This window comes from Gorilla gorilla, chromosome 9 (genome assembly GCF_029281585.2).
Source record: "Gorilla gorilla gorilla isolate KB3781 chromosome 9, NHGRI_mGorGor1-v2.1_pri, whole genome shotgun sequence".
Classification (NCBI taxonomy): domain Eukaryota; kingdom Metazoa; phylum Chordata; class Mammalia; order Primates; family Hominidae; genus Gorilla; species Gorilla gorilla.
Window position 1 is genome coordinate 84,844,518 of NC_073233.2, and position 26,072 is coordinate 84,870,589.

Consider the following 26,072-nt stretch of genomic DNA (forward strand, 5'->3'; position numbering starts at 1 on the left):
GCATTGAATAATTTATCCACCTTTGTACCTTCTAATTACTTTTTTGGGAAAAAAAGGCATGAACCACCCCACTTCCTTATTTCTCTAATGAGATGAGTGCAATAACTATCTTATTTCCCTCATTTCATTTTGAGGAGAAAAATTACAATCTAGTGATTTTTTTTAAAGGCAAGAATAACATATAGTTTGAAATTTTTCTCAGGTGGCTTCATACAAATTATTTAATGACGCCCCTACTCACTACATTTGTTGGGCTAAGTCCTATGTATCCTTAAGTTTAATCTGTACCATCATTCTTGCATTCTTGGATTTCCTTCACAAGCGTTCCTTCTCTGTGCTTCTGTGGTACTCAACGCATATGTCCATCCATGTACAGGCACCTTCTGTTTATCTGCCTGTCTCTTCCATTAGACTATATGTTTCATTAAGGCCAATGACTGGATCTTATTTTTGTACCTCAGCATCTATAACTAAATTTGGCAAATAGGATGCACTCAGTAAATTCTAAACTAAACTGAATCAGAAAAAAAAGCTTTATTAGATGTTATAAGGGCTGATACTTGATCAGTTAATTTTTTTAAGTTGAAGCATAGAATTTTTTAAATTTTGGATATTAAACCTTTGATATGTTGAAGCACAGAATTATTGAATACATATATACATGAAGTTTAATTTTTAATTTTTTTTTTGTTTTTTCATTTTTGAGATGGAGTCTCACTCTGTCACCGAGGCTGAAGTGCAGTGGCACAATCTCGGCTCACTGCAACCTCCATTTCCCAGGTTTACGCGATCCTCCCGCCACAGCCTCCCAAGTAGCTGGGACTACAGGTGTGCATCACCATGTCTGGCTAATTTTTGTATTTTTAGTAGAGATGGGATTTCACCATGTTGACCAGGCTGAGCTCGAACTCCTGACCTCAGGTGATCTGTCTGCCTCAGCCTCCAAAGTGCTGGGATTACAGGTGTGAGCCACCAGGCTGGGCCTGAAGTTTTATTTTTGTTGTATATAATCTTTGACAATTACTTAACATAGGGCATGACCATTGAATGAGAGACCCTAATTTTAGTTCTACTTACTCTTTGCTTTAAAAACCAAACATTTTATAAAACGCTAAAATGAAAATAGTTTATTTAAAATGGAGGCACTTGGGAAGAACTTAGGACATGAACACAGAATCTTTTTATTTTTTAATTTTATTATTATTATCTTATGTATTAATAGAGATAAGGTCTCACTATGTTGCCCAGGCTGGTCTTGAACTTCTGAGTTCAAGCGATCCTCTGGCCTTAGCCTCCCAAAGTGCTGGGATTACAAGCCTGAGCCCCTGTGCCCTGCCTACAGAATCTTTTTAGATTTTTACTATTTTTCCCAGTCTGTAGCAGATATCCAACCACACCTAATTCAACATGATTTTTATTAGCAACTTTTTTTTTTTTTTTTTTTTTGAGACAGAGTTTTGCTCTTGTTGCCCAGGCTGGAGTGCAGTGGCACAGTCTCAGCTCACTGCAACCTCCTTCTTCTGGGTTCAAACGATTCTCTTGCCTCAGCCTCCCTAGTAGCTGGAATTACAGGGGCCTGCCACCATGTCCAGCTAATTTTTGTATTTTTAGTAGAGACGGGGTTTCACCATGTTGGCCAGGCTGGTCTTGAACTCCTGACCTTAGATGGTCCACCCGCCTCAACCTCCCAAAGTGCTGGGATTACAGGCGTGAGCCACTGTGTCCGGCCAGCAACTCATTTTTATTAAGTCTACTTTAAGCATTTTAAATAGTTCTTGGAGAAGCAACAACTCTTTTTGCAGTCATAGCTCTGATAACCAAATACAATGGCATCAACAAGTTCAGGAACAAACTGACTGGCTCTTAGTAAGCATACACCTTAGCCATTTGGGTCAGAAGTGCAAAGGAGTAGCTAACGAGCTATGTGCATTAAAACTTATCCTGAGCATCAGATAATACATTTTACAGAAATAATGGAATATTGTTAGTCTAGTAAGTCACTTAGTAGAGGGAATTTAGGAGAACTTATATTGTACTTCTTTTCTACACCAAAATTTCACCAATTATAGCACTTACTCAAGAGTCAGCTATATCTTGCCACTAGATTTTATAAACTTCATTATCCTTAACTCAATGCTTTGAAATGTCTTATTGTCTTCTCAGGTCACTGTCCACGCACAAAGAATTTCATGCTAATTTTTTTTCATTTGTTTAATTTCAGTGGTAGGAATGGGATCCTGGTGCTTCCACATGACTCTGAAATATGAAATGCAGGTTAGTAATGATGAAATTGACAAATGCTTATTTCTCTTAATTCAGAAGTACTTCAGATTTGAGAAAAGAGCACATAACTATGGCTAAAAGATGGGATTTGTAATCTCTGGAGTTTTTTACTTCAAGTCTGAGGATCCAAACTGACTAAGTGAAGTAAAGAAATAAGCAGGTGAGTCCATAAAGAAAACAAGTACAAATAGTATAGGGCTTTTTGACCATCTCTGTGCAGGCATATAAAATTGAGAGCAGCATTAGAGAGCAGAGCCACATGGGGACATCTTAAAAAGACATAATCAGTTCACCAGAACAATATATTCTTATTCTGAGATACCTGCATTCTTTCATGGCTGTATGGCATCCATTTGAATAGTCTGAGTCCCTCTATGTAGCAAGACTTTAAAGCAAGCTTGTCCAACCTGTGGGCCGCATGTGACCCAGGATGGCTTTGAATGCTGCCCAATACAAATTCATAAACTTTCTTAAAACATTATAAGGTTTTTTTTGCAATTTATTTTTATTTTTATTTTTCATTTTTTTGAGTCGAAGTTTTGCTCTTATTGCCCAGGCTGGAGTGCAGTAGCGCGATCTTGGCTCACTGCAACCTCCGCCTCCCAGGTTCAAGCAATTCTCCTGCCTCAGCCTCCCAAGTAGCTAGGACTACAGGCACCCACCACCAAGCCCGGCTAATTTTTTATATTTTTAGTAGAGACGGGGTTTCACCATGTTGGCCCGGCTGGTCTCAAACTCCTGACCTCAGGTGATCCGCCTGCCTCAGCCTCCCAAAATGCTGAGATTACAAGCGTGAGCCACCGCACCTGACCGTTAGTGTTAATTTTATGTGTGGCTCAGGGAAGCCAAAAGATTGGACATCCTGCAGAGCTAGCCAAGGATTCTTAGTTTCCATCCTTACTCTGAGGAGGGCATATATGTCAAGTCCTCAGTCTTTTGATCTCTTGATTTCCCATCACTAATCCAGAAACTTCTAGAACAGTAGTACAAGTAAAATCTGAGCTACATTTGTAATTTAAATTTTTCTAGTAGCTACATTGAAAAAAAGTACACAGAAATGGGTGAAAATAATAATATATTTTATTTGGCTGGGCGTGGTGGCTCATGCCTGTAATCCCAGCACTTTGAGAGGCGGAGGTGGGTGGATCACGAGGTCAGGAGATTGAGACCATCCTGGCCAACATGTTGAAACCCCGTCTCTACTAAAAATACAAAAATTAGCTGGGTGTGGTGGTGTGCACCTGTAATCCCAGCTACCCGGGAAGCTGAGGCAGGAGAATCTCTTGAGCCTGGGAGGCGGAGATCGCAGTAAGCCAAGATCACGCCACTGCACTCCAGCCTGGCGACAGAGCAAGACTCTGTCTCAAATAATAATAATAATAATAATAAATTTTATTTAACCCAGTATATCTAAAATACTACTTCTCTATATATAATCAATATAAAAAATTATGAATAAAGTATTTCATATTCTTAAATCTGGTTATTATACCTGCAATATATTTTTAGTTCAGATTAGGCTTATTTCAAGTGCTCAGTAGCCACATTGGAGTGTCAAAACCTGAGTGTGGCTTATAGGATAGCCACATGGGGTGGGGACCATCCATCACAGAACTCTGGGACCTCAGCCAGTTAAAGAGAGTGTCAACATAGGGGGATAGTCCAGTGTAGGGTGTCAGAGCCTAACTAGGAGTGAGGAGGGTATTTGCACATCAAGGCAGCCCAGGGACAGTGTATTAGAGACCAGGGTTGAAAAGGTATCCATGCAAAGGGGACAGCTCAGTGCAGAATAAGAAGGGTGTCCTCCCAAGTTGGGGGGGTCATTTGACATGCGGTTGGAATCTGAGTGGGATGGAGAGAGTGCCACACAGTGGGGACAGCTTTGTGCCATGTTTTGGTACCCTGGGAAGGTGAGAGTGACTTCTACATGGCACAGTGGCCCAGTGCAGGATCTGAGAGCACAAGCAGAGTCGAGAGGCCATCTAAGTGGAGGTGCAGCAGCAGCCCAGCACCGAGTGTTGGAGCCTGAATTGAGTGAGAAGGGCATTGCTTGGGAAAAGGAGAGGTAGCAATGGAAGCCATGTTGCATACAGGGTAATTAATCAAATAAATAAATACATTAAGGAGAATGGGAGCCAGGTTTCTTACTGTTAGAGAACAAAGTCGCAAATACGGAAAAGATGAAAACTAGAATGAGCTCTGTGGTGACAAACTGAAATTGGAGTTAACAGTGCAAACTCCTATGTTCAATACATACATATATAATAGACATAAATATAGATGTGAAAATATGTGATATGCATATGTATGTATTTTGTGTATATGTATATATACTTAAATATTTTAATACACACATATGTACATACATTCTCAAGCTCTGTCCATGACAGGATCTGGGAATGGGGAACTTCAAAGCCAAAGAATATACCTAGCATCCAGATCTTGTTTTCTAAAAATCATTCTTCTTTAAAAGGAACCAGGGCTGATTCCAAGGGCTGGGGCAGAAAAAAAAAAAGGACAATATCAGCCTAGATCATCTTTTTATGCCAGAAAAAATGGAAAGGCTCAAAAAATTATGGGAATATGTCAAAAGGACACTGAAGCCAACTTGAAGAGGTTCCTGCTGGCCAAATCTGGGACAATTTGAGCATCAAAATAAATGGTAACGGGTTATAATAGTTATAATGTAACCTGATGAGTAATATGGGAAATCTGAGTCCATACTAGATAATAAATGATGTATTAAATGAAATAATACGAGTATAAATAAATGAATAAAGAAAAAGTTTGATGTTAAAGAGTATATTTACATAGTTTCAAAGTACCTTTCCACAAAATACTTAAAAAGGGGAGAAAGAATACCTTTACAGTGGAGAAGCCAAGTGGGAATCACCTTAATCAAGCAACCTAATCATCACTAATGGGACAAGTCAAAATTATATGTGTTAATGGAAAAACTAAACCCTGTCAAATATCTTTATTTTATTATTTTTAATTTTTATTATTATTATTTTTTGAGACGGAGTTTCACCCTTGTCACTTAGGCTGGCATGCAGTGGTGTAATCTTGGCTTACGGCAACCTCTGCCTCCCAGGTTCAAGTGATTCTCCTGCCTCAGCCTCCCGAGTAGCTGGGGTTACAGGCGTGCACCACCATGCCCAGCTAATTTTTTTTTTTTTTTTTGAGATGGAGTCTCACTCTGTCACCCAGAGTGACACTGGAATGCAGTGTGATCTCGGCTCACTGCAACCTCTGCCTGCCAGGTTCAAGCAATTCTCCTGCCTCAGCCTCCTGAGTAGCTGGGGTTATAAGCACCCGCCACCATGCCTCGCTAATTTTTGTATTTTTAGTAGAGACAGGGTTTCACCACATTGGCCAGGCTGGTCTTGAACTCTTGACCTCAGATGATCCACCCACCTGGCCTCCCAAAGTGCTGGGAATACAGGCATGAGCCACTGCGCCTGGCCTGTCAAGTATTTTTTAAAGGTTTATTCTGAGCCAATATTAGTGACCATGGCATGGTGTGATACTGGTGGACTGGGGGATGGCCCCAAACAGCAGTGGACCTCTATCCTAGCCAATGTCTAGGCTCTTGACACCATCACAAGAATGAATTCAAGGACAAGTCGAAAAATAATGAAAGTAAAGAAATTTATTGCAAAGAGTAAAAGTACACACTCAAGGGAGTGCAGGTGTACTTGAGAGAGTGTCATGCAGTGGGGTTTGGGGCTGCTACCTTTATGTGTTTCTCTAACCAAGGAATGGAATATTCATGAAAATTCCTGGAAAAAGGTACAGATTTATCAGAACTGTGGTGCCATCCAATAGGTGTTCCTGGAACTGTCATAGTGAGGGAGAAGAAAAGGAAAAATTAGTTAGGTAAATGGTTAAGGCTGGTCCTTGGAAAAGCTACCTGCCTGAAAAATCACAGCTACAGGCAAGATAGAGCAGCTTGGAGAAAAACTCAGACTGTAGAAGCTGCCTGCCTGAAAAATCGCAGCTACAGTGCACAGATAAGCCACAGATAAGCAGGCAAGGCAGGAAAAGTCCAGCATAGAAGCCCTTTGTTCTTTGTATGATTAGCAAGCTCCCAGGAAGTTTCCTCCCCTTTTCAGACATGTATACAGTGGGCCCCATGGAAACTTGCAGAGGGAGGAGGGGGGCTTACTTTAAACAAAACCACAATTATACAAACAAGAAGTTTCACTTTATGCTTACCTAGAGACATACCCACAACTACATAAAGGGAAGTTATGCAGACAGTTTTATAGATAAGTTTCTCAAACACTTACAGACATGAGAGCAGTTTCTTGTGAAAGCTTTTCAATTCAGCTTTTCTTCTTTTGCCTATTAAACTTTTCCTCCAACCTCATTCTTTGGGTCCACACTCCTTAATTTTCTTGAGACCACGAGCTCGGATAACACATTAGACAACGAGACCAGTGACCCTGACCTATTTCAGTGGTGCTGCTGGGTTTGTGGTTTAGTATGTTAATGAGCATATAATGAGGTCCTAGGTGAAACCTCGGTCAAATCCAGTGACATGCTGGATCCAATCAGTCTTAGCCAGCTTGGTCCACACCCTGTTTTTCAGGATCTTACCAGCCCAAAGACTCTAAGTCATGTGAAATTGCTGCCTGGAATTTCTTCTCCACCCTGTATTATTCCTATCTCAGGACAATAGAGTCTCAAGAGGTCCTTTGATTTCCTTGTCATGTGATGCTATACCAAAGTCAGGTTGAAAAGTAAGCCACATTATACTGCGTTAAGAAAAAAAACCTGGTCAAGTAGCCAAGATGGCCGAATAGGAACAGCTCCAGTCTACAACTCTCAGCGTGAGCGACACAGAAGACAGGTGACTTCTGCATTTCCAACTGAGGTACCGGGTTCATCTCACTGGGGAGTGCCGGACATTGGGTGCAGGTCAGTGAGTGCAGTGCACTGTACGTGAGCCAAAGCAGGGCGAGGCATTGCCTCACCCAGGAAGTGCAAGGGGTCAAGGAATTCCCTTTCCTAGTCAAAGAAAGGGGTGACCGATGGCACCTGGAAAATCGGGTCACTCCCACCCTAATACTGCGCTTTCCCAATGGGCTTAACAAACCGCACACCAGGAGATTATATCCTGCACCTGGCTCGGAGGGTCCTACGCCCATGGAGCCTCTCTCACTGCTAGCACAGCAGTCTGAGATCAAATTGCAAGGCGGCAGTGAGGCTGGGGGAGGGGTGCCCGCCATTGCCGAGGCTTGAGTAGGTAAACAAAGCGGCTGGGAAGCTCGAACTGGATGAAGCCCACCACAGCTCAAGGAGGCCTGCCTGCCTCTATAGGCTCCACCTCTGGGGGCAGGGCACAGACAAACAAAAGGCAGCAGTAACCTCTGCAGACTTAAATGTCCCTGTCTGACAGCTTTGAAGAGAGTAGTGGTTCTCCCAGCACGAAGCTTGAGATCTGAGAATGGGCAGACTGCCTCCTCGAGTGGGTCCCTGACCCCCGAGTAGCCTAACTGGGAGGCACTCCCCAGTAGGGGCGGACTGACACCTCACACGGCTGGGTACTCCTCTGAGACAAAACTTCCAGAGGAATGATGAGGCAGCAGCATTTGCGGTTCACCAATATCCTCTGTTCTGCAGCCACCACTGCTGATAGCCAGGCAAACAGGGTCTGAAGTGGACCTCCAGCAAACTCCAACAGACCTGCAGCTGAGGGTCCTGACTGTTAGAAGGACAACTAACAAACAGAAAGGACATCCACACCAAAAACCCATCTGTACGTCACCATCATCAAAGACCAAAAGTAGATAAAACCACGAAGATGGGAAAAAACAGAGCAGAAAAACTGGAAACTAAAAATCAGAGCGCCTGTCCTCTTCCAAAGGAACGCAGCTCCTCACCAGCAATGGAACAAAGCTGGACGGAGAATGACTTTGACAAGTCGAGAGAAGAAGGCTTCAGAAGATTAAACTACTCCAAGCTAAAGGAGGAAGTTCAAACCAATGGCAAAGAAGTTAAAAACCTTGAAAAAAAATAAGATGAATGGCTAACTAGAATAACCAATGCAGAGAGGTCCTTAAAGGACCTGATGGAGCTGAAAACCACGGCACGAGAACTACGTGACGAATGCACAAGCCTCAGTAGCTGATGCGATCAACTGGAAGAAAGGCTATCAGTGATGGAAGACGAAATGAATGAAATGAAGCCAGAAGAGAAGTGTAGAGAAAAAAGAATAAAAAGAAACGAACAAAGCCTCCAAGAAATATGGGACTATGTGAAAAGACCAAATCTACGTCTGATTGTTGTACCTGAAAGTGACGGGGAGAATGGAACCAAGTTGGAAAACACTCTGCAGGATATTATCCAGGAGAACTTCCCCAATCTAGCAAGGCAGGCCAACATTCAAATTCAGGAAATACAAAGAATGCCACAAAGATACTCCTCGAGAGGAGCAACTCCAAGACACATAACTGTCAGATTCACGAAAGCTGAAATGACGGAAAAAATGTTAAGGGCAGCCAGAGAGAAAGGTCGGGTTACCCACAAACGGAAGCCCATCAGACTAAAAGCTGATCTCTCAGCAGAAACTCTACAAGCCAGAAGAGAGTGGGGCCAATATTCAGCATTCTTAAAGAAAAGAATTTTAAACACAGAATTTCATATCCAGCCAAACTAAGCTTCATAAGTGAAGGAGAAATAAAATCCTTTACAAACAAGCAAATGCTGAGAGATTTTGTCACCACCAGCCCTGCCCTAAAAGAGCTCCTGAAGGAAGCACTAAACGTGGAAAGGAACAACCAGTACCAGCCACTGCAAAACATGCCAAATTGTAAAGACCATCAATGCTAGGAAGAAACTACATCAACTAACCAGCAAAATAACCAGCTAACATCATAATGACAGGATCAAATTCACACATAACAATATTAACCTTAAATGTAAATGGGCTAAATGCTCCAATTAAAAGACACAGGCTGGCAAATTGGATAAAGAGTCAAGACCCATCAGTGTGCTGTATTCAGGAGACCAATCTCACATGCAGAGACACACATAGGCTCAAAATAAAGGGATGGAGGAAGATCTACCAAGCAAATGGAAAACAAAAAAAAGCAGGGGTTGCAATCCTAGTCTCTGATAAAGCAGACTTTAAACCAACAAAGATCAAAAGAGACAAAGAAGGCCATTACATAATGGTAAAGGCATCAATTCAACAAGAAGAGCTAACTATCCTAAATATATATGCACCCAATACAGGAGCACCCAGATTCATAAAGCAAGTCCTTAGTGACCTACAAAGAGACTTAGACTCCCACACAATAATAATGGGAGACTTTAACACCCCACTGTCAACATAAGACAGATCAACGAGACAGAAAGTTACCAAGGATATCCAGGAATTGAACTCAGCTCTGCACCAAGCAGACCTAATAGACATCTACAGAACTCTCCACCCCAAATCAACAGAATATACATTCTTTTCAGCACCACACCACCCCTATTCCAAAATTGACCACATAGTTGGAAGTAAAGCACTCCTCAGCAAATGTAAAAGAACAGAAAGTATAACAAACTGTCTCTCAGACCACAGTGCAATCAAACTAGAACTCAGGATTAAGAAACTCACTCAAAACTGCTCAACTACATGGAAACTGAACAACCTGCTCCTGAATGACTACTGGGTACATAACGAAATGAAGGCAGAAATAAAGATGTTCTTTGAAACCAACGAGAACAAAGACACAACATACCAGAATCTCTGGGACACATTCAAAGCAGTGTGTAGAGGGAAATGTATAGCACTAAATGCCCACAAGAGAAAGCAGGAAAGATCTAAAATTGACACCCTGACATCACAATTAAAAGAACTAGAGAATCAAGAGCAAACACATTCAAAAGCTAGCAGAAGGCAAGAAATAACTAAAATCAGAGCAGAACTGAACGAGATAAAGACACAAAAAACCCTTCAAAAAATCAATGAATCCAAGAGCTGGTTTTTTGAAAAGATCAACAAAATTGATAGACTGCTAGCAAGACTAATAAAGAAGAAAAGAGAGAAGAATCAAATAGACACAATCAAAAATGATAAAGGGGATATCACCACCGATCCCACAGAAATACAAACTACCATCAGAGAATACTATAAACACCTCTATGCCAATAAACTAGAAAATCTAGAAGAAATGGATAAATTCCTGGACACATACACCCTCCCAAGACTAAATCAGGAAGAAGTTGAATCTCTGAATAGACCAATAACAGGCTCTGAAATTGTGGCAATAATCAATAGCTTACCAACCAAAAAGAGTCCAGGACCAGACGGATTCACAGCCGAATTCTACCAGAGGTACAAGGAGAAGCTGGTACCATTCCTTCTGAAACTATTCCAATCAATAGAAAAAGAGGGAATCCTCCCTAACTCATTTTATGAGGCCAGCATCATCCTGTTACCAAAGCCTGCAGAGAATTTTAGACCAATGTCCTTGATGAACATTGAGGCAAAAATCCTCAATAAAATACTGGCAAACCGAATCCAGCAGCACATCAAAAAGCTTATCCACCATTGATCAAGTGGGCTTCATCCCTGGGATGCAAGACTGGTTCAACATATGCAAATCAATAAACGTAATCCAGCATATAAACAGAACCAAAGACAAAAACCACATGGTTATCACAATAGATGCAGAAAAGGCCTTTGACAAAATTCAACAGCCCTTCATGCTAAAAGCTCTCAATAAATTAGGTATTGATGGGACATATCTCAAAATAATAAGACCTATTTATGACAAACCCACAGCCAATATCATACTGAATGGGCAAAAACTGGAAGCATTCCCTTTGAAAACTGGCACAAGACAGGGATGTCCTCTCTCACCACTCCTATTCAACATAGTGTTGGAAGTTCTGGCCAGGGCAATCAGGCAGGAGAAGGAAATAAAGGGCATTCAATTAGGAAAAGAGGAAGTCAAATTGTCCCTGTTTGCAGATGACATGATTGTATGTCTAGAAAACTCCATCCTCTCAGCCCAAAATCTCCTTAAGCTGATAAGCAACTTCAGCAAAGTCTCAGGATACAAAATAAATGTGCAAAAATCACAAGCATTCTTATACACCAATAACAGACAAACAGAGAGCCAAATCATGAGTGAACTCCCATTCACAATTGCTTCAAAGAGAATAAAATAGCTAGGAATCCAACTTACAAGGGATGTGAAGGACCTCTTCAAGGAGAACTACAAACCACTGCTCAATGAAATAAAAGAGGATACAAACAAATGGAAGAACATTCCATGCTCATGGGTAGGAAGAATCAATATCGTGGAAATGGCCATACTGCCCAAGGTAATTTATAGATTCAATGCCATCCCCATCAAGCTACCAATGACTTTCTTCACAGAATTGGAAAAAATTACTTTAAAGTTCATATGGAACCAAAAAAGAGCCCGCATTGCCAAGTCAATCCTAAGCCAAAAGAACAAAGCTGGAGGCATCACTCTACCTGACTTCAAACTATACTACAAGGCTACAGTAACCAAAACAGCCTGGTACTGGTACCAAAACAGAGTTATAGACCAACGGAACAGAACAGAGCCCTCAGAAATAATGCCACATATCTACAACTATCTGATCTTTGACAAACCTCAGAAAAACAAGCAATGGGGAAAGGATTCCTTATTTAATAAATGGTGCTGGGGAAACTGGCTAGCCATATGTAGAAAGCTGAAACTGGATCCCTTCCTTACACCTTATACAAAAATTAATTCAAGATGGATTAAAGACTTAGATGTTAGACCTAAAACTATAAAAACCCTAGAAGAAAACCTAGGCAATACCATTCAGGACATAGGCATGGACAAGGACTTCATGTCTAAAACACCAAAAGCAATGGCAACAAAAGCCAAAATTGACAAATGGGATCTAATTAAACTGAAGAGCTTCTGCACAGCAAAAGAAACTACCATCAGAGTGAACAGGCAACCTACAGAATGGGAGAAAATTTTTGCAATCTACTCATCTGACAAAGGGCTAATATCCAGAATCTACAATGAACTCAAACAAATTTACAAGAAAAAAACAAACAACTCCATCAAAAAGTGGGCAAAGGATATGAACAGACACTTCTCAGAAGAAGACATTTATGCAGCCAAAAAAACACATGAAAAAATGCTCATCATCACTGGCCATCAGAGAAATGCAAATCAAAACCACAATGAGATACCATCTCACACCAGTTAGAATGGTGATCATTAGTCAGGAAACAACACGTGCTGGAGAGGATGTGGAGAAATAGGAACACTTTTACACTTTTGGTGGGACTGTAAACTAGTTCAGCCATTGTGGAAGACAGTGTGGCGATTCCTCGAGGATCTAGAACTAGAAATACCATTTGACCCAGCCATCCCATTATTGGGTATATACCCAAAGGATTATAAATCATGCTGCTATAAAGACACATGCACACGTATGTTTATTGTGGCACTATTCACAATAGCAAAGACTTGGAACCAACCTAAATGTCCAACAATGATAGACTGGATTAAGACAATGTGGCACATATACACCATGGAATACTATGCAGCCATAAAAAAGGATGAGTTCATGTCCTTTGTAGGGACATGGATGAAGCTGGAAACCATCATTCTCAGCAAACTATCACAAGGACAAAAAACCAAACACTGCATGGTCTCACTCATAGGTGGGAATTGAACCATGACAACACATGGACACAGGAAGGGGAACATCACACACCAGGGCCTGTTGTGAGGTGGGGGGAGGGGGGAGGGATAGCATTAGGAGATATACCTAATGCTAAATGACGAGTTAATGGGTGCAGCACACCAACATGGCACATGTATACATATGTAACAAACCTGCATGTTGTGCACATGTACCCTAAAACTTAAAGTATAATAATAATAAAATTTAAAAAAAAAAAGAAACCTGTTTAATAAGATCTTATAGTTTGCAGGGTGTAACTTAACTCTTAGCTTGCATGGCTACCTTGCAACTCTTACTGTGATTATAATTTGGTAATGACTGTTTATTGCCACAGTCTGTTTTGTCAGTCTTATGATCTCTATTTTAACCTTAATCATGGGCAGTTGTGCCTAAACTTCAAAAGGGTGAGGATTATAACGAGGCATGTCGGACCTCCTTTCCCCATCATGGCTAAAAATTCAGTTTTCATGTTTCTCTGGGGTCCCCTTGGCCAAGAGGGGTTCATCCAGTCAGTTGGAGAGCTTAGAACTTTATTTTTGGTTTACATATGCCATCTAATAGGCTGCAATGACAAGAAAAATGTCATCACTTCTCTGATACTCTTGCCAAAGATGCGTAATCTGAATTTAATGTTATGAAAACATCAGACAAAACCAAATTGAAGGACATTATACAAAACATCTGGCCTATCATCTTCAAAAGTATGATAGTCATAAAACTCAAAGACTGATGAAGTGTTCCAGATAAAAGGAGATAAAAAGACCTGACAACTAAATACAATGTACGTGTGTGTGTGTGTTCATATTTGTATTTATGATATTATTGAGACACTTAAAAAAATTGAATGAGGTCTGCGGATTACATGTAGTAATAAATCAATGTTAATTATTGATTTTGTTGGTAGTATTGTGGATATGTAGGTGAGTTTTTTTTTAAAGTATAACTTACTTACCATAAAATTCACCTTTTTTTTTTTTTACCCTATCATACAACAGTAAAAATTCACCCTTTTAAAGTGTACAAGTCAGTGGTTTTATGTATGTTCACAGATTGTGGAGCCACTGCCACTATCTAATCCCACAACATTTCATCACCCCAAAGAGAAATCCATGCCCATTAGCAACCACTCCCTATTACTCCCTCCAACAACCCCTGATAATCACTCTCTTCCTGTATGGATTTGCCCATTCCGGACATTTCATATCAATGGAATCATATAATGTGTGGCCTTTTGTGTCTGGTTTCTTTAACTTAGCATGTTTTCACACAGTTCACCCATGCTGTAGCAAGAAGTACTTAATTTTTTTACCTAAATAATATTCCATTGTATGGATATACCATATTCTTTTATCCACTTATCAATTAATGGAAATTTGGGTTGTTCCCACGTTTTAAGTATTATGAATAATGAATAATGTTGTTATGAACTTTTGTGTACACGTTGTGTTGTAGGGAAATTTAAATTTTTCCCCAAAGGCTCAATGATTTGAGTCTATAAAACACACTAATAGGCCGAGCGCAGTGGTTCACGCCTGTAATCGCAGCACTTTGGGAGGCCGAGGCAGGTGGATCACGAGGTCAAGAGATCAAGACCATCCTGGCCAACATGGTGAAACCCCGTCTCCACTAAAAATACAAACATTAGCTGGGTGTGGTGGCATGCGCCCGCAGTCCCAGCTACTCGGGAGGCTGAGGCAGGAGAATCACTTGAACCCAGGAGGCAGAGGTTGCAGTGAGCCAAGATCGCGCCACTGCACTCCTCCTGGTGACAGAGTGAGACTCCATCTCAAAAAAAAAGAAAAAAAAACTGATAATAGATTAACAAGAAAAAAGGCATACAGGTCTTATTAACATGTATGGGCATGGCATACAAAATATGAAAAACTCAAACAGTCAGAAGATTGATACTTTTATACCATCTTGAGGTCACAGAAAGAATAGGGGCTTGGAGCTTGGCAAAACAGGTTATGGTAGCAAGACTGGTTATAAGAGGGAAAGAAGAGGAAAGGCCTGGCTGGCAAAGGCAGCCTTGTTATATGGATAAAACTTCATGGGTAGCAGCTCTCAGAAAGAATAGATGGTAGCCTTTGGTAAATATTTCTGTCAGACCTTTAAAGGTGTCAGATTCTCAGTTAATCTTTCCTAGATCCAGATGAAGGGGTGGGGGGTGGTTCAAAGAAAGCCTGTTTGCATCTGTTGTTTACTTGACTTTATTTCCTCTACAGATGCACATCTCCCCTAGAAAAGACAGCTTTTTAGCTATTCTTTGGTTTCTAGTCCCTCTGAATCGCTGTCCTGAAATATATCAAAGAAATATATTTGGGGGTGAAAGATTTTTAGTTTCCCTCATTGTGGATGTATGTTTTCAGTTTTCTTAGACCTATACTTAGGAGTGGAATTGCTGGGTCATTTAACCTTTTGAGGAACTGCCAGGCTGTTTTTGAAAGTGGCTGCACCATTTAGATTCCCACCAGCAACTTCTCCATATCATTGCCAATACTTGTTATTGTTTATCTTTTTAGTATAGCCATCTTGTGGGTATGAAGTAGTTTCTCTCATTGTGGCTTTAATTTGCATTTCCTTAATGACTAATGTTGAACATCTTTTCATGTGCTTATTGACACCATTTGTATATCTTCATAGTAGAAATGTCTATTGATATCCTTTGCCTATTTTTAAAATAGCCATAGTTGTATTTTTCTTACTGAGTTGTAAGACTTCTTTCTGTATTCTAGATACTAGACTCTGGATACAGATATGATTTGCAAATATTTTCTTCTGTGAGTTTTCTTTTCACTTTCTTTTTTTTAACATCAATTAAATTACATTTATTTAAATATCCTCATCAAAACACATCTTATGAAGCATCTTTTCTGTGACACCCTGATCTATTCCAGATTCACTCTGTGGCTGCTGTTTTCTGACACCAGTTTCTGCCAGTGCCCTCCAGTGAGGAGCCCCCAACTGGGCATTCTGAGGGTGCATGCGTCTCCCTCGAGGCTTCCTGAAGCAGGGGCACGACACCTCCTCCATGTACCAGGGGGTGAAGGTCTGCAGGGTCAGGGGTTGGGGGGAACCCCTGTATTGTTGCTGCTCCCTGCTGCTGTCCAGAGTCCTCTGCAAATTGCTGACCCACTTCCCAAAGTGGCAACAATCTGAGGGTCTGACACCCACAGTGGTGTGTGTGGGCCCCCCAAGGTGCCCAACAGTAACTGATGGTTCCTATACCCATCTCTGGACTTCTGGGCTTCCAGTGCATCCCAAATGTTCCTTTGTCATGACAGTGATGCCACAGAGCTCTCAGGATGATCTAGGCACTGTTCTTGGAGCCCTGTAAGTGAGGCCAGGCCCATGGAGCAGAGCAGCTGCCCAGGTGACAGCCATGACAGGGTCTTTCAAGCCGGGAAAGGCAGGAAATGGATTCCCCTGAAGTTGGCCCCTTGATTTCAGCCTGGTGAGACCCATTCTGGACTTCTGACCTCCACAACTGTCATCAGCTTGTGCCGTTTTGAGTCACTGCATTTATGGTGACTTGTTACAGCAGCCTTGAGACACTGAGATACCCCCCTGTGCCCCAAGTCTGTGGTGTCACTGCTTCAGCCTGGCCCTGCTTTTGCTGGGACTGCTGCAGTAGCCTGGTGAGCCTGACTGGATCCTCAGTGGTGGTCAGACTTTTTATCTGAGGACCCCAGGGGTGCTCGCTCTGTGGTAGTCATGATCTTGGTCCTCAAAGGGACAGACATGTCCATACCTCATGCCTGTCCACACCCTCAGCTCCTCCACCCAGCTCCAGGGAAGCATGAGTGCCCAGCTCAGGGTTGGGTGCCAGTCCCTTCCTGCCCCTAGCAGGCCCCCTATAGATGCTGAGTTCTAGCATGCGGGACACAGGCAAGCAGGCCCTTGCCAGGCTTAGAGCACAGATGGCCTGTCCCATCTTTTCACTTTCTTAGTAGTGTCCTTTGATGCAAAAAAAGTTTTCAGTTCTACTGAAGTGCATTTTATCTGTTTTTTTTTTCTTTGGTTGCTTATGTTTTTGGTATCATAGCTAAAAAACTATTGCCTAATCCAAGGTCGTGAAGATTTATATCTGTGTTTTTGTCTAAGAGTATAGGTCTTACATTTAGGTCTTGGTCCATTTTGAGTTAATTATTTATGTGGTGTGAGGTAGGGGTCTGGCTTCATTCTATAGTACTTGGATATCTAATTGTCCCAAAACCATTTGTTGAAAAGACTGTTCTTTCCTTATTGAGTTGTCTTAGCACTCTTATTGAAAATCAACTGGTCATAAATGTGTGAGTTTATCAGCTCTCAATTCTATTCTATTGACTTATATATCTATTCTTATGCTATTACCACATAGCCTTAATTACTGTACATTTGTAGTAAGTCTTGAAATTGGAGAGTGTGAGTATTCCAAGTTTGTTGTTCTTTATTGTTTTAGCTACTCTGGGTCCCTTGCATTTTCATATGAATTTTAGGATCAGCTTGTCAATTTCTGCAAAAAGGTAGATGGAACACGTTTTCACCATGTTGGCCAGGCTGCTGTTCTATATCTTCTTACCTAACTTTGAAATAGGGCTTGATGCCATATGGGTCATAGCAGCTAGATGGCATTCTTACTTTTATTGTTTCTGGATAAAGATCAGTCTTAGTACTAAGGTAAGAGCCAACAGTGATATAGTTGGTTATAGCTTACTAAAAAGAAAAAAATCTTTCAATTACTTTAGTGTGTACCATTAACTTCGAGAGAGGTATCAGGAAGTAGAAGTCAGATATGAACTGCTCCATCACTTAAAAGTGTCTCAGGATCCTTAGGGTGAAGAAGTCGCACATACAATGAAACCTGAAAAATATCCAGAAGTGATTAAGGTAAAAGAGGGACTAGGGGAAGAGGAGAAGCTTAAGTAGAGGAAACAGCACATGCAAAGGTCCTTGTGGTAGGAAAGAAACGTGAAGAACTGAAAGCCCAACATTGTTCAAACTTAATTAGTGAGGGAGAGAAGGGATATAAATTTTTACTGTTGCATGAAGGGGTTAAAAAAAAGGTGAATTTTATGGTATGTAAGTTATAGCTTAAAAAAAAAACTCACCTACATATCCACAATAGTCCCAACAAAATCAATAATTAACATTGATTTATTATTACATGTAATCTGCAGACCTATTTCAAGCTGGGATTGCGCCATTGCACTCCAGCCTGGGTGACAGAGCGAGACTCCGTCTCAAAAAAACAAACAAACAAAAAAATTAATGACTAAAAATAGTTAACTTGCACAAATGCTATTATTTTCATAATTCTAATAATTTACCAGAATGAATCATTCACTTTACATAAGCTCTCTTCCTACTTCCTAGAATGCCTTTCTCCACCACCCCATTTCATTTCATTCCTGCCATCACTTTCTTTGGCTTTTGTGTCTTTTGTTGGAATCCTTACTCTATATTTAATCATGCTTTCATTCCCTTAACCTCTAATTAGAATGCGAGCTCCTTGAAGGCAGTGACTGTGTCTTAAAATTGTATCCTCAGCTCTTAACACATTACTTGGCATATAGTGGACATTTTATTAAAGAATTAATTAAATGTGTATCTAGTAATAAATAAACTCTAAGATTGGTATCTACAACACCTAGCTTAGTGTCTAGCTTGCGGTTTAACACATAATGGCTGTAATTATTATTACTACTATTATTATCATTGCTAATAATAATAATAAATGTTATTTCTCAGAGGTATACTTTACTTAGATTAATAAAATTATTTCCCTGGCCATTAATACCTCTTCTTATGTATGTTAGTAGACACTTTATCCATTTAAGGTGATATAGGAAGGATGGAAATGCAAAAGAATACTGATAGGACCTATGGACCTGTAGATGATGGACATCATTTTTTTCTGGAGGTACAATATCATAGTTTGTAATACCAGATGATATGAGCAGCACAATGACAAGTCTGCCCTCCAGGAATAGTGAGTCAGGTACCCTGCTTAGTATGTACATTAGGACACTTGGATGATAACCTTGTTTGTTCAAAAACAGTAAACTACACACACATACTCAGAGTAAATTTGATGACAAATATATAAAGAGAATTAGTAAAAGAAATAAGAGCTGAAACGTTTTTTTTCTTTTTTTTTTTTTTTGAGACAGGGTCTTGCTCTGTTGCCCAGGCTGGAGTGCAGTGGTGCAATCATGGTTCACTGCAGCCTCGACCTCTCAGGCTCAAGCAATCCTTTCGCCTCAGCCTCCCAAGTAGCTGGGACTACAGGCACATGCCACTACCATGCCCTGCTGATTTTTTTTTAAAGTTTTTGTAGAGACAGGCTATTACTGTGTTACTCAGGCTGATCTCAAACACCTAAGTTCAAGTGATCTTCCAACCTTGGCCTCCCAGAGTGCTGGGATTACAGGTGTGAGCCTCTGTGCCTGGTCTAAGAGCTGAAAATCTTAATCATTTTGATGTTTTATTTTGATTTGCATAATAATTGCTGCTCCATGATATTCAAGCCTGTTATCTATCTTTGTTTCTTACAGCTATTGGATGAACTCCCAATGATATACAGCTGTTGCATATTTGTGTACTGCATGTAAGTACTTTTAAAATTTCATTGTTTGATATATTTTTAAATTTATATTTACCTCATAGTGGATTAATATAACTGATACATTTATATTACTAGGATATTTTAGTAATGTAGAAGATTATAAATTTTATGATATCAATATAGAGTATAATTTCTGGGAAGTTACAATAATGTTGTTTATTAACTTTTGTGATCTCAAAACCCTGTAGCCAATTTAGATAGGATCTAAATAGCTTAAATTCCATAATTTTCCTTTCCCAAGTGAATAATGTGTACAAATTTAGATAAAGATTTTCATATTGTGCCATAAAAGTTTTCAGATACAGTTTCTGTATTCTACAATATAGTTTAACAAGATGCTTACCAGAAAAGTGAGGTACACTTCTAGTTGTATAGTGATCATGTCAACTTAATCTCCTTTTTGTTTGAAGTTATCTTTTAAATAGATACTTGTTTTCTTATTCTAAGGTAGACTAAATGCTCTCAAGAATATACTTATTTTGATTGGTTATTTACAAATATGGAAACAGCTTACAGGCCATTCCCAATCCAAAGTTCTCTTACTGTATTGTATTCTGTTTACTTTATTATCAAGTTAATTTGCATTTCCTGAATGTCAGGGAAAAAATCAATCTTGAAAGATAAAAATGATTATGATAGTAACATTAATAAATGCTAATATTTATCTGCTTTGTACTGTGCTAGGCAGTGTACAATGCCATCTCTAATTCTCAACAACTATGCAAGATAAATGAGTATTGGCCCCATTTTATAGACAAGGAAGTAAAGCACAGAGAGATGTAGTAACTTGTCTATGGACAAAAACAGAGCTTGAATTAAAAGCATACTGGCCAGGCCATTGTCCAGGTAAACAGTCTCTAAGGAACACTGAAATATCCCTGGAAATATATCATGATGGAGAAAATTACAATGATCACAATTCCTCTCAAGGAGAGGTTGGAAGAACACTTTGATAGGCTGCCTGGGTATGTGGTAGAAGTGTAGAAGTGAGACCCTTCCTGTACTGCATGATCAAATAATGTGCCTTCTAAGGAGGGTGGGTGAGGTTAGCTATAGGTCTTCTATTTGAGTAAGTTAGGGTATGCAGGTTTGGGCTCTAGCTAAGTCACTGGGAACATTAGAGGAAAGCCTCCTTCACCCATTACCCTGCAGCATCAGCCTTCTCTAAATGTTGGACAAGTATGTTAAGAATATGTGTTTGGAGGGGCAAAAAAATTACTAGCTTATGTAGGGACCCACATGCCTGAGTCAGGCCCTAGTAACGAGGCTTTTGAGGGCAGCAGTAGCCCAGTTAGAGCAGCCACTGCAAAGATGCTGGCTGCAGCAGGGGAGGCAGTGCTGGTGGGGGCTGGGAACAGATGGGAACCCCGTCCCCTACTGAGTTGGTGGGGCAGGAGCCCCACACTCCCGGGCACAGCTGCAGCTGCCCAGCCATGGCTCTGGACCTGGGCATCCCTGCACTATTGGAGTTCCAGGAAACCCCTTGCCCCTGCAGGCTTGAAAGTGCCTGCTCCCACTGCCTGGCTTCTCTCCGCTCCCAGCTCCCACTCCAGGGCAGAGCAAAGCTGTGGCCGAGCCCAGGTGCTGCCACAACCTGGCCAGGTTTGCGTGTGCTTGGGGTGGTGCTGACATGCCAGCCCCCTGCCACCTCCGCCCCCTCTGGACTTTAGGCACCGACAAGCATGGGAGGGAGGCCGAGGCGGGGACTGAGGGCAGCTTGGTGTGGGCCTGCAGGCACCCCTCGGCAAGAACAGCCTGGGCACCATGGGCCATACATTGATGGTGGCAGGAGGCAGACAGGTTCCTGGGCAGAAAGGGGCAGTCCCCGGTGAAGCTCCACCTTCAAGCCGGGGACAGCCTGAAGCCTGGGGGCCAGGCTGTCAGTTCTGGGTGGAGTCTGTGGCCCAGAGTGGGAACTTACAGTGCTTTTTCCAAGCCCTCCCATGGCCACCCATTGATCAATCCGCACTCACTTCCTCCCTCCCGAGCCCATAAAAACCCCAGACCCAGCCAGACTCACACAGATGACTGGAGGACCTACCTGCGAATAGGAGCTACCCACTCTGGGTCTCCTCTCCACTGAGAGCTGGACATTCATTGGGATGACCTGCCTGCAGATAGGAGCCACCCACTTTGGGTCTCCCAAGAGCTGTTCTGTCACTCAATAAAGCTCCTTTCCACCTTGTTCACCCTCCAGTTGTCCGCATACCTCATTCTTCCTGGATGCAGGACAAGAACTTAGGACTTGCCAAATGGTGGGCTGAAAGAGATGTAACACAAACAGGGCTGAAACATATCCCTCTCCCCAGCTTGCCACATTGCAGGAGATAAGAAGGAGAGAAGAGCTGTGGCCCTTCAGGGAGCCCAGACCTAGGGGCTCCACGAGCCAGGGCTGTGACACCCTTTTGGGGGCTTGGTGGTTTCTGGCATCTCCCAGTTTCCAGGCACCACTGCATTCCCCTTGTCCAGATGGGGGTGCCCACAGTGGAAGATGCTTATGGTGTATCTGATCAAACCGCAGGCTTGCATGGAGCCAGTGCCTATGCCGGCTTCTGGAGCTGCCCGCCCTGCTACAATAGCCAGTGTGCCTGGCTGTGCACAGTGGCTAGACCCCAAGCTTGCTCATTAAACACCTCTCACTGCTCCATTCCTGGCTTCCCCTTGGCAGGCATGGGATCCAGGCTGGTAGCATGAGCCAAGTGCAGCCTGCCAGGCCGAGTGGGCAGAATGAGCCCAGTGGGCCAGAACAAAACTTGGGCAAAGGTGCCACCAGCCACAGAGGTTTCTGGCTAGAAAAGCAACACCCTAAGGATCCTGAGACACTTTTAAGTGGTGGAGCCACAATTTAAAGCAGTTCATATCTGACTTCTACTTCCTAATACCTCTCTCAAAGTTAATGGTACACACTAAAGTAATTGAAAGATTTTTTTCTTTTATTTTTAGTTAGCTATAACCAACTATATCACTGTTGGCTCTGACCTTTACTAAAACTGATCTTTATCCAGAAACGATAAAAGTAAGAATGCCCATCTAGCTGCTATGACCCATATGGTGTCAAGCCCTATTTCAAAGTTAGGTAAGAAGATATAGAACAGCAGCCTGGCCAACATGGTGAAAACCTGTCTCTGCTAAAAATACAAAAAATTAGCCAGGCGTGGTGATGTGTGCCTGTAGTCCCAGCTACTCGAGAGGCTGAGGTGGGAGAATCGCTTGAACCCAGGAGGCAGAAGCTGCAGTGAGCTGAGATGGCACCACTACACTCCAGCCTGGGTGACAGAGTGAGACCCTGTCCCCCCCAGAAAAAAAGATATAGAACGGGGATCAGAAAACTTTTTCTGTAAAGGGCCAGATGATAAATATTTTAGGCTTTGTAGGACAGGAGTCTCTGTTGCAGCTCTTCAACTCTGCTGTTGTAGCTTGGAAGCTGCCACAGATAATATGTAAATAAATGAGTGTGACTATGTTCCATTAACATTTTATTTAAAAAAAAACAGGTTTAGCTGGGCACAGTGCTCACAAATGTAATCCCAGCACTTTTGGAGGCCAAGGTGGGAGGATTGCTTGAGCCCAGGAGTTCAAGATAAGCCTGGGCAACATAGGGAGACCTTATCTCTACAAAAATTACAAAATTAGCCAGGCATGGTAGTGCATGCCTGTAATCCCAGCTACTTGGGAGGCTGAGGTGGGAGAATCACTTGGGCCCAGGAGGTTGAGGCTGTAGTGAACCATGATTGTGCCACTGCAATTCAGCCTGGGAAACAGAGGGAGACCCTGTCTCAAGAAAAACAAAAACCAATACCAAACTAACAAAAAAAAAACAGGCTCAGGCCAAGAGATTGGCTCTTGAGCCATAGTTTGTCACCTTGATCTAAAAAAATAAGGTAAACTCCTTTTAATAACATATTTTAAAAACTATTCTGATGTTTATATATCTTTAGGAGAAGATATTCTGGAGCTAGCAATTATGACTATACTGAAAAGAATCAGATACATATGTACTCTTTTGTAACTGGATTCTTTTATTCAGTATAATATTTTTTGAGGGCACTAATTTGCCAATTACTTTTGATGAATATATTCATGTATGTTGTTACATATATCATTAGTAGTATTCCATTTTATACTGTTTACCAATGTTGAACATTAAGGTTATTGCCAGTTTGGGGCTGCTATGAATAAAGGGACTATGTACATCTGTTAACAAGTCTTTGTATGGATATATGACTTCATTTCTCTTGGGTATATACCTAGAAGTGGAATTTCTGTGTTGTATGGTAAGTATATGTTTTACTTTATAGGAAACTGCCAAACTGTTTTTCAGTTTAGTTGCACCTTATTATGGTTCTACTGGCAATATATGAAACTTCCATTTGCTCCATATACTTGCCAAGACTTGGTATTATCAGTCTTTTTATTTTAGTCATTCTAGTGAGTATGATATACTATCTCTGTGGTGTTTTAATTTGTATTTTCTTAGTGACTAATGATGTGCATCTTTTTTTATTCTAATTGTCCATTTGTATATGTTATATTAAGAACTATCTATTCAATCTATTCAAACCTTTTTCCTTTTTTTTTTTTTTTTTTTGAGACAGAGTCTTGCTCTGTCGCCACTCTGGAGTGCAGTGGTGCGATCTCGGCTCACTGCAACCTCTGCCTCCCAGCTTCAAGTGATTCTCCTGCCTCAGCCTCCCGAGTAGCTGGGACCACAGGCGCCCGCCACCACCTCCAGCTAATTTTTGTATTTTTAGTAGAGATGGGGTTTCACCATGTTTGCCAGGATGGTCTCGATCTCTTGACCTTGTGATCTGCCTGCCTTGGCCTCCCAAAGTGCTGGGATTACAGGCATGAGCCACTGCACCCAGCCCCCATTTTTATAAAATAAATTTTTTTCTTTTTGAATTGTAAAAATTCTTTATCTATTTTGGGTTCAAGTCCTGTCAGATATTTGTATTTTAAATATTTTTCCAGTCTGTGAATTGTCTTTTCATTTAATGTCTCTTGAAGAACAGAAGTTTTAAATTGTTATGAAATCCAATTTATTTTTTAAATGTTCATGAATAGTGTTTTTGTGTCATAAGAGATCTTTGCCTTCCCAGGATCAAAAATATTTTGTTTGTTTATTTTTTCTAGAAGTCTTATAACTTTATTTTACATTTAGGTCCATGATCTATTTTGAGTTAGTTTTGTTAAAGATCATGTTTTCCTTACCAGTATCTAGTTGTTCCAGAACCATCTTTTGAGATTATTCTTTCTGCATTAAATTATCTTGACTTTTTTCTCAATTCTGTTTTATTGATCACTGCATGTATCCTCATACTGTCTAGTTACTGTAGCTTTATTGTAAATCTTGAAGTCAGTTAGAATAAGTCCTTCACTTTTGTTCTTTTTCAGTATAGCTTTGGAAATTTTAGGTCCTTTGCATTTCCACATAAATTTTAGAGTCAGCTTGTCAATTTTTACAAAATAGCCTGCTGGAAGATTGACTGTAATTTCTTCGACTCTATAGACCAGTTTGAGGAAAGTTAATATCTTAACATTACTAAGTCTCCCAAACCATGAATGTGGTTCTTTAATTTATGCAAGTGACTTTTTGTGATTTTAAGTGAATTGATCTTTGTTAAATTTAACCCTATGTTTTTCATGGTTAGGATGCTATTTTCAATAGTATTGCTTTTTTTTCTTTTTTGGCATGGGGTCTGGCTCTCACCCAGGCTGGAGGGCATTGGCACGATCTTGGCTCACTGCAGTCTCCTCATCCCAGGCTCAAGCCATCCTCCTACTTAGCCTCTCAAGTAGCTGGGACTACAAGTGCGCTCCACCATGCCCGGCTCATTTTTGAATTTTTGTAGAGACGAGATTTTGCCATGTTGCCCAAGCTGGTCTCGAACTCCTGACCTCAAGCAATCTTCCTGCCTCAGCCTCCCAAAGTGCTGGAATTACAGGCGTAAGCCACTGCACTTGACCACAGTATTGCTTTTTAAAAGCTTTATATTCCAATTGTTCATAGCCAGCATTTAGAAATATAAGTGATTTTTGTATATTGACCTTTTATCTTATCACTTTGATAACATTCATTTTTCTGTTGATTCCTTAGGATATTCTTTGAACATATCAAATATGTGAAGCAGTCTAGACCTCTAATGATTTTTTTTTTTTTTTTTTTTTTTGAGACAGTCTCACACTGTCGCCCAGGCTGGAGTGCAATGTCGCGATCTTGGCTCACTGCAACCTCTGCCTCCCGGATTCACGCGATTCTCCTGCCTCAGCCTCCCGAGTAGCTGGGATTACAGGCATACACCTACAACGACGAATTTTTTTGTATTTTTAGTAGAGATGGGGTTTCACTGTGTTGGCCAGACTGGTCTCGAACTCCTGACCTTGTGATCTACCCACCTCGGCCTCCCAAAGTGCTGGGATTACAGGTGTGAGCCACCGCACCTGGGCTCTAATGATTTTTAAATCTGTCTTGCCTTCT

General features: G+C 41.2%; 1 protein-coding gene across 4 annotated transcripts in view; it reads left to right on the forward strand.

The window, feature by feature from the left end:
* ACER3 (alkaline ceramidase 3) overlaps nucleotides 1-26,072 on the forward strand; it is a 167,698-nt gene that overhangs the window by 94,122 nt on the left and 47,504 nt on the right. For 3 of the 4 annotated variants that reach the window (XM_031016240.3, XM_055356856.2, XM_055356855.2), the window contains exons 3-4: nucleotides 2,222-2,274; nucleotides 19,524-19,576. In XM_031016240.3, the coding sequence (XP_030872100.1) occupies nucleotides 2,222-2,274; nucleotides 19,524-19,576 (106 nt within the window). Of the gene's footprint in view, nucleotides 1-2,221; nucleotides 2,275-2,340; nucleotides 2,444-19,523; nucleotides 19,577-26,072 lie in introns of those variants that run through there. The other variant, XM_063693400.1, reaches the window with a different exon arrangement.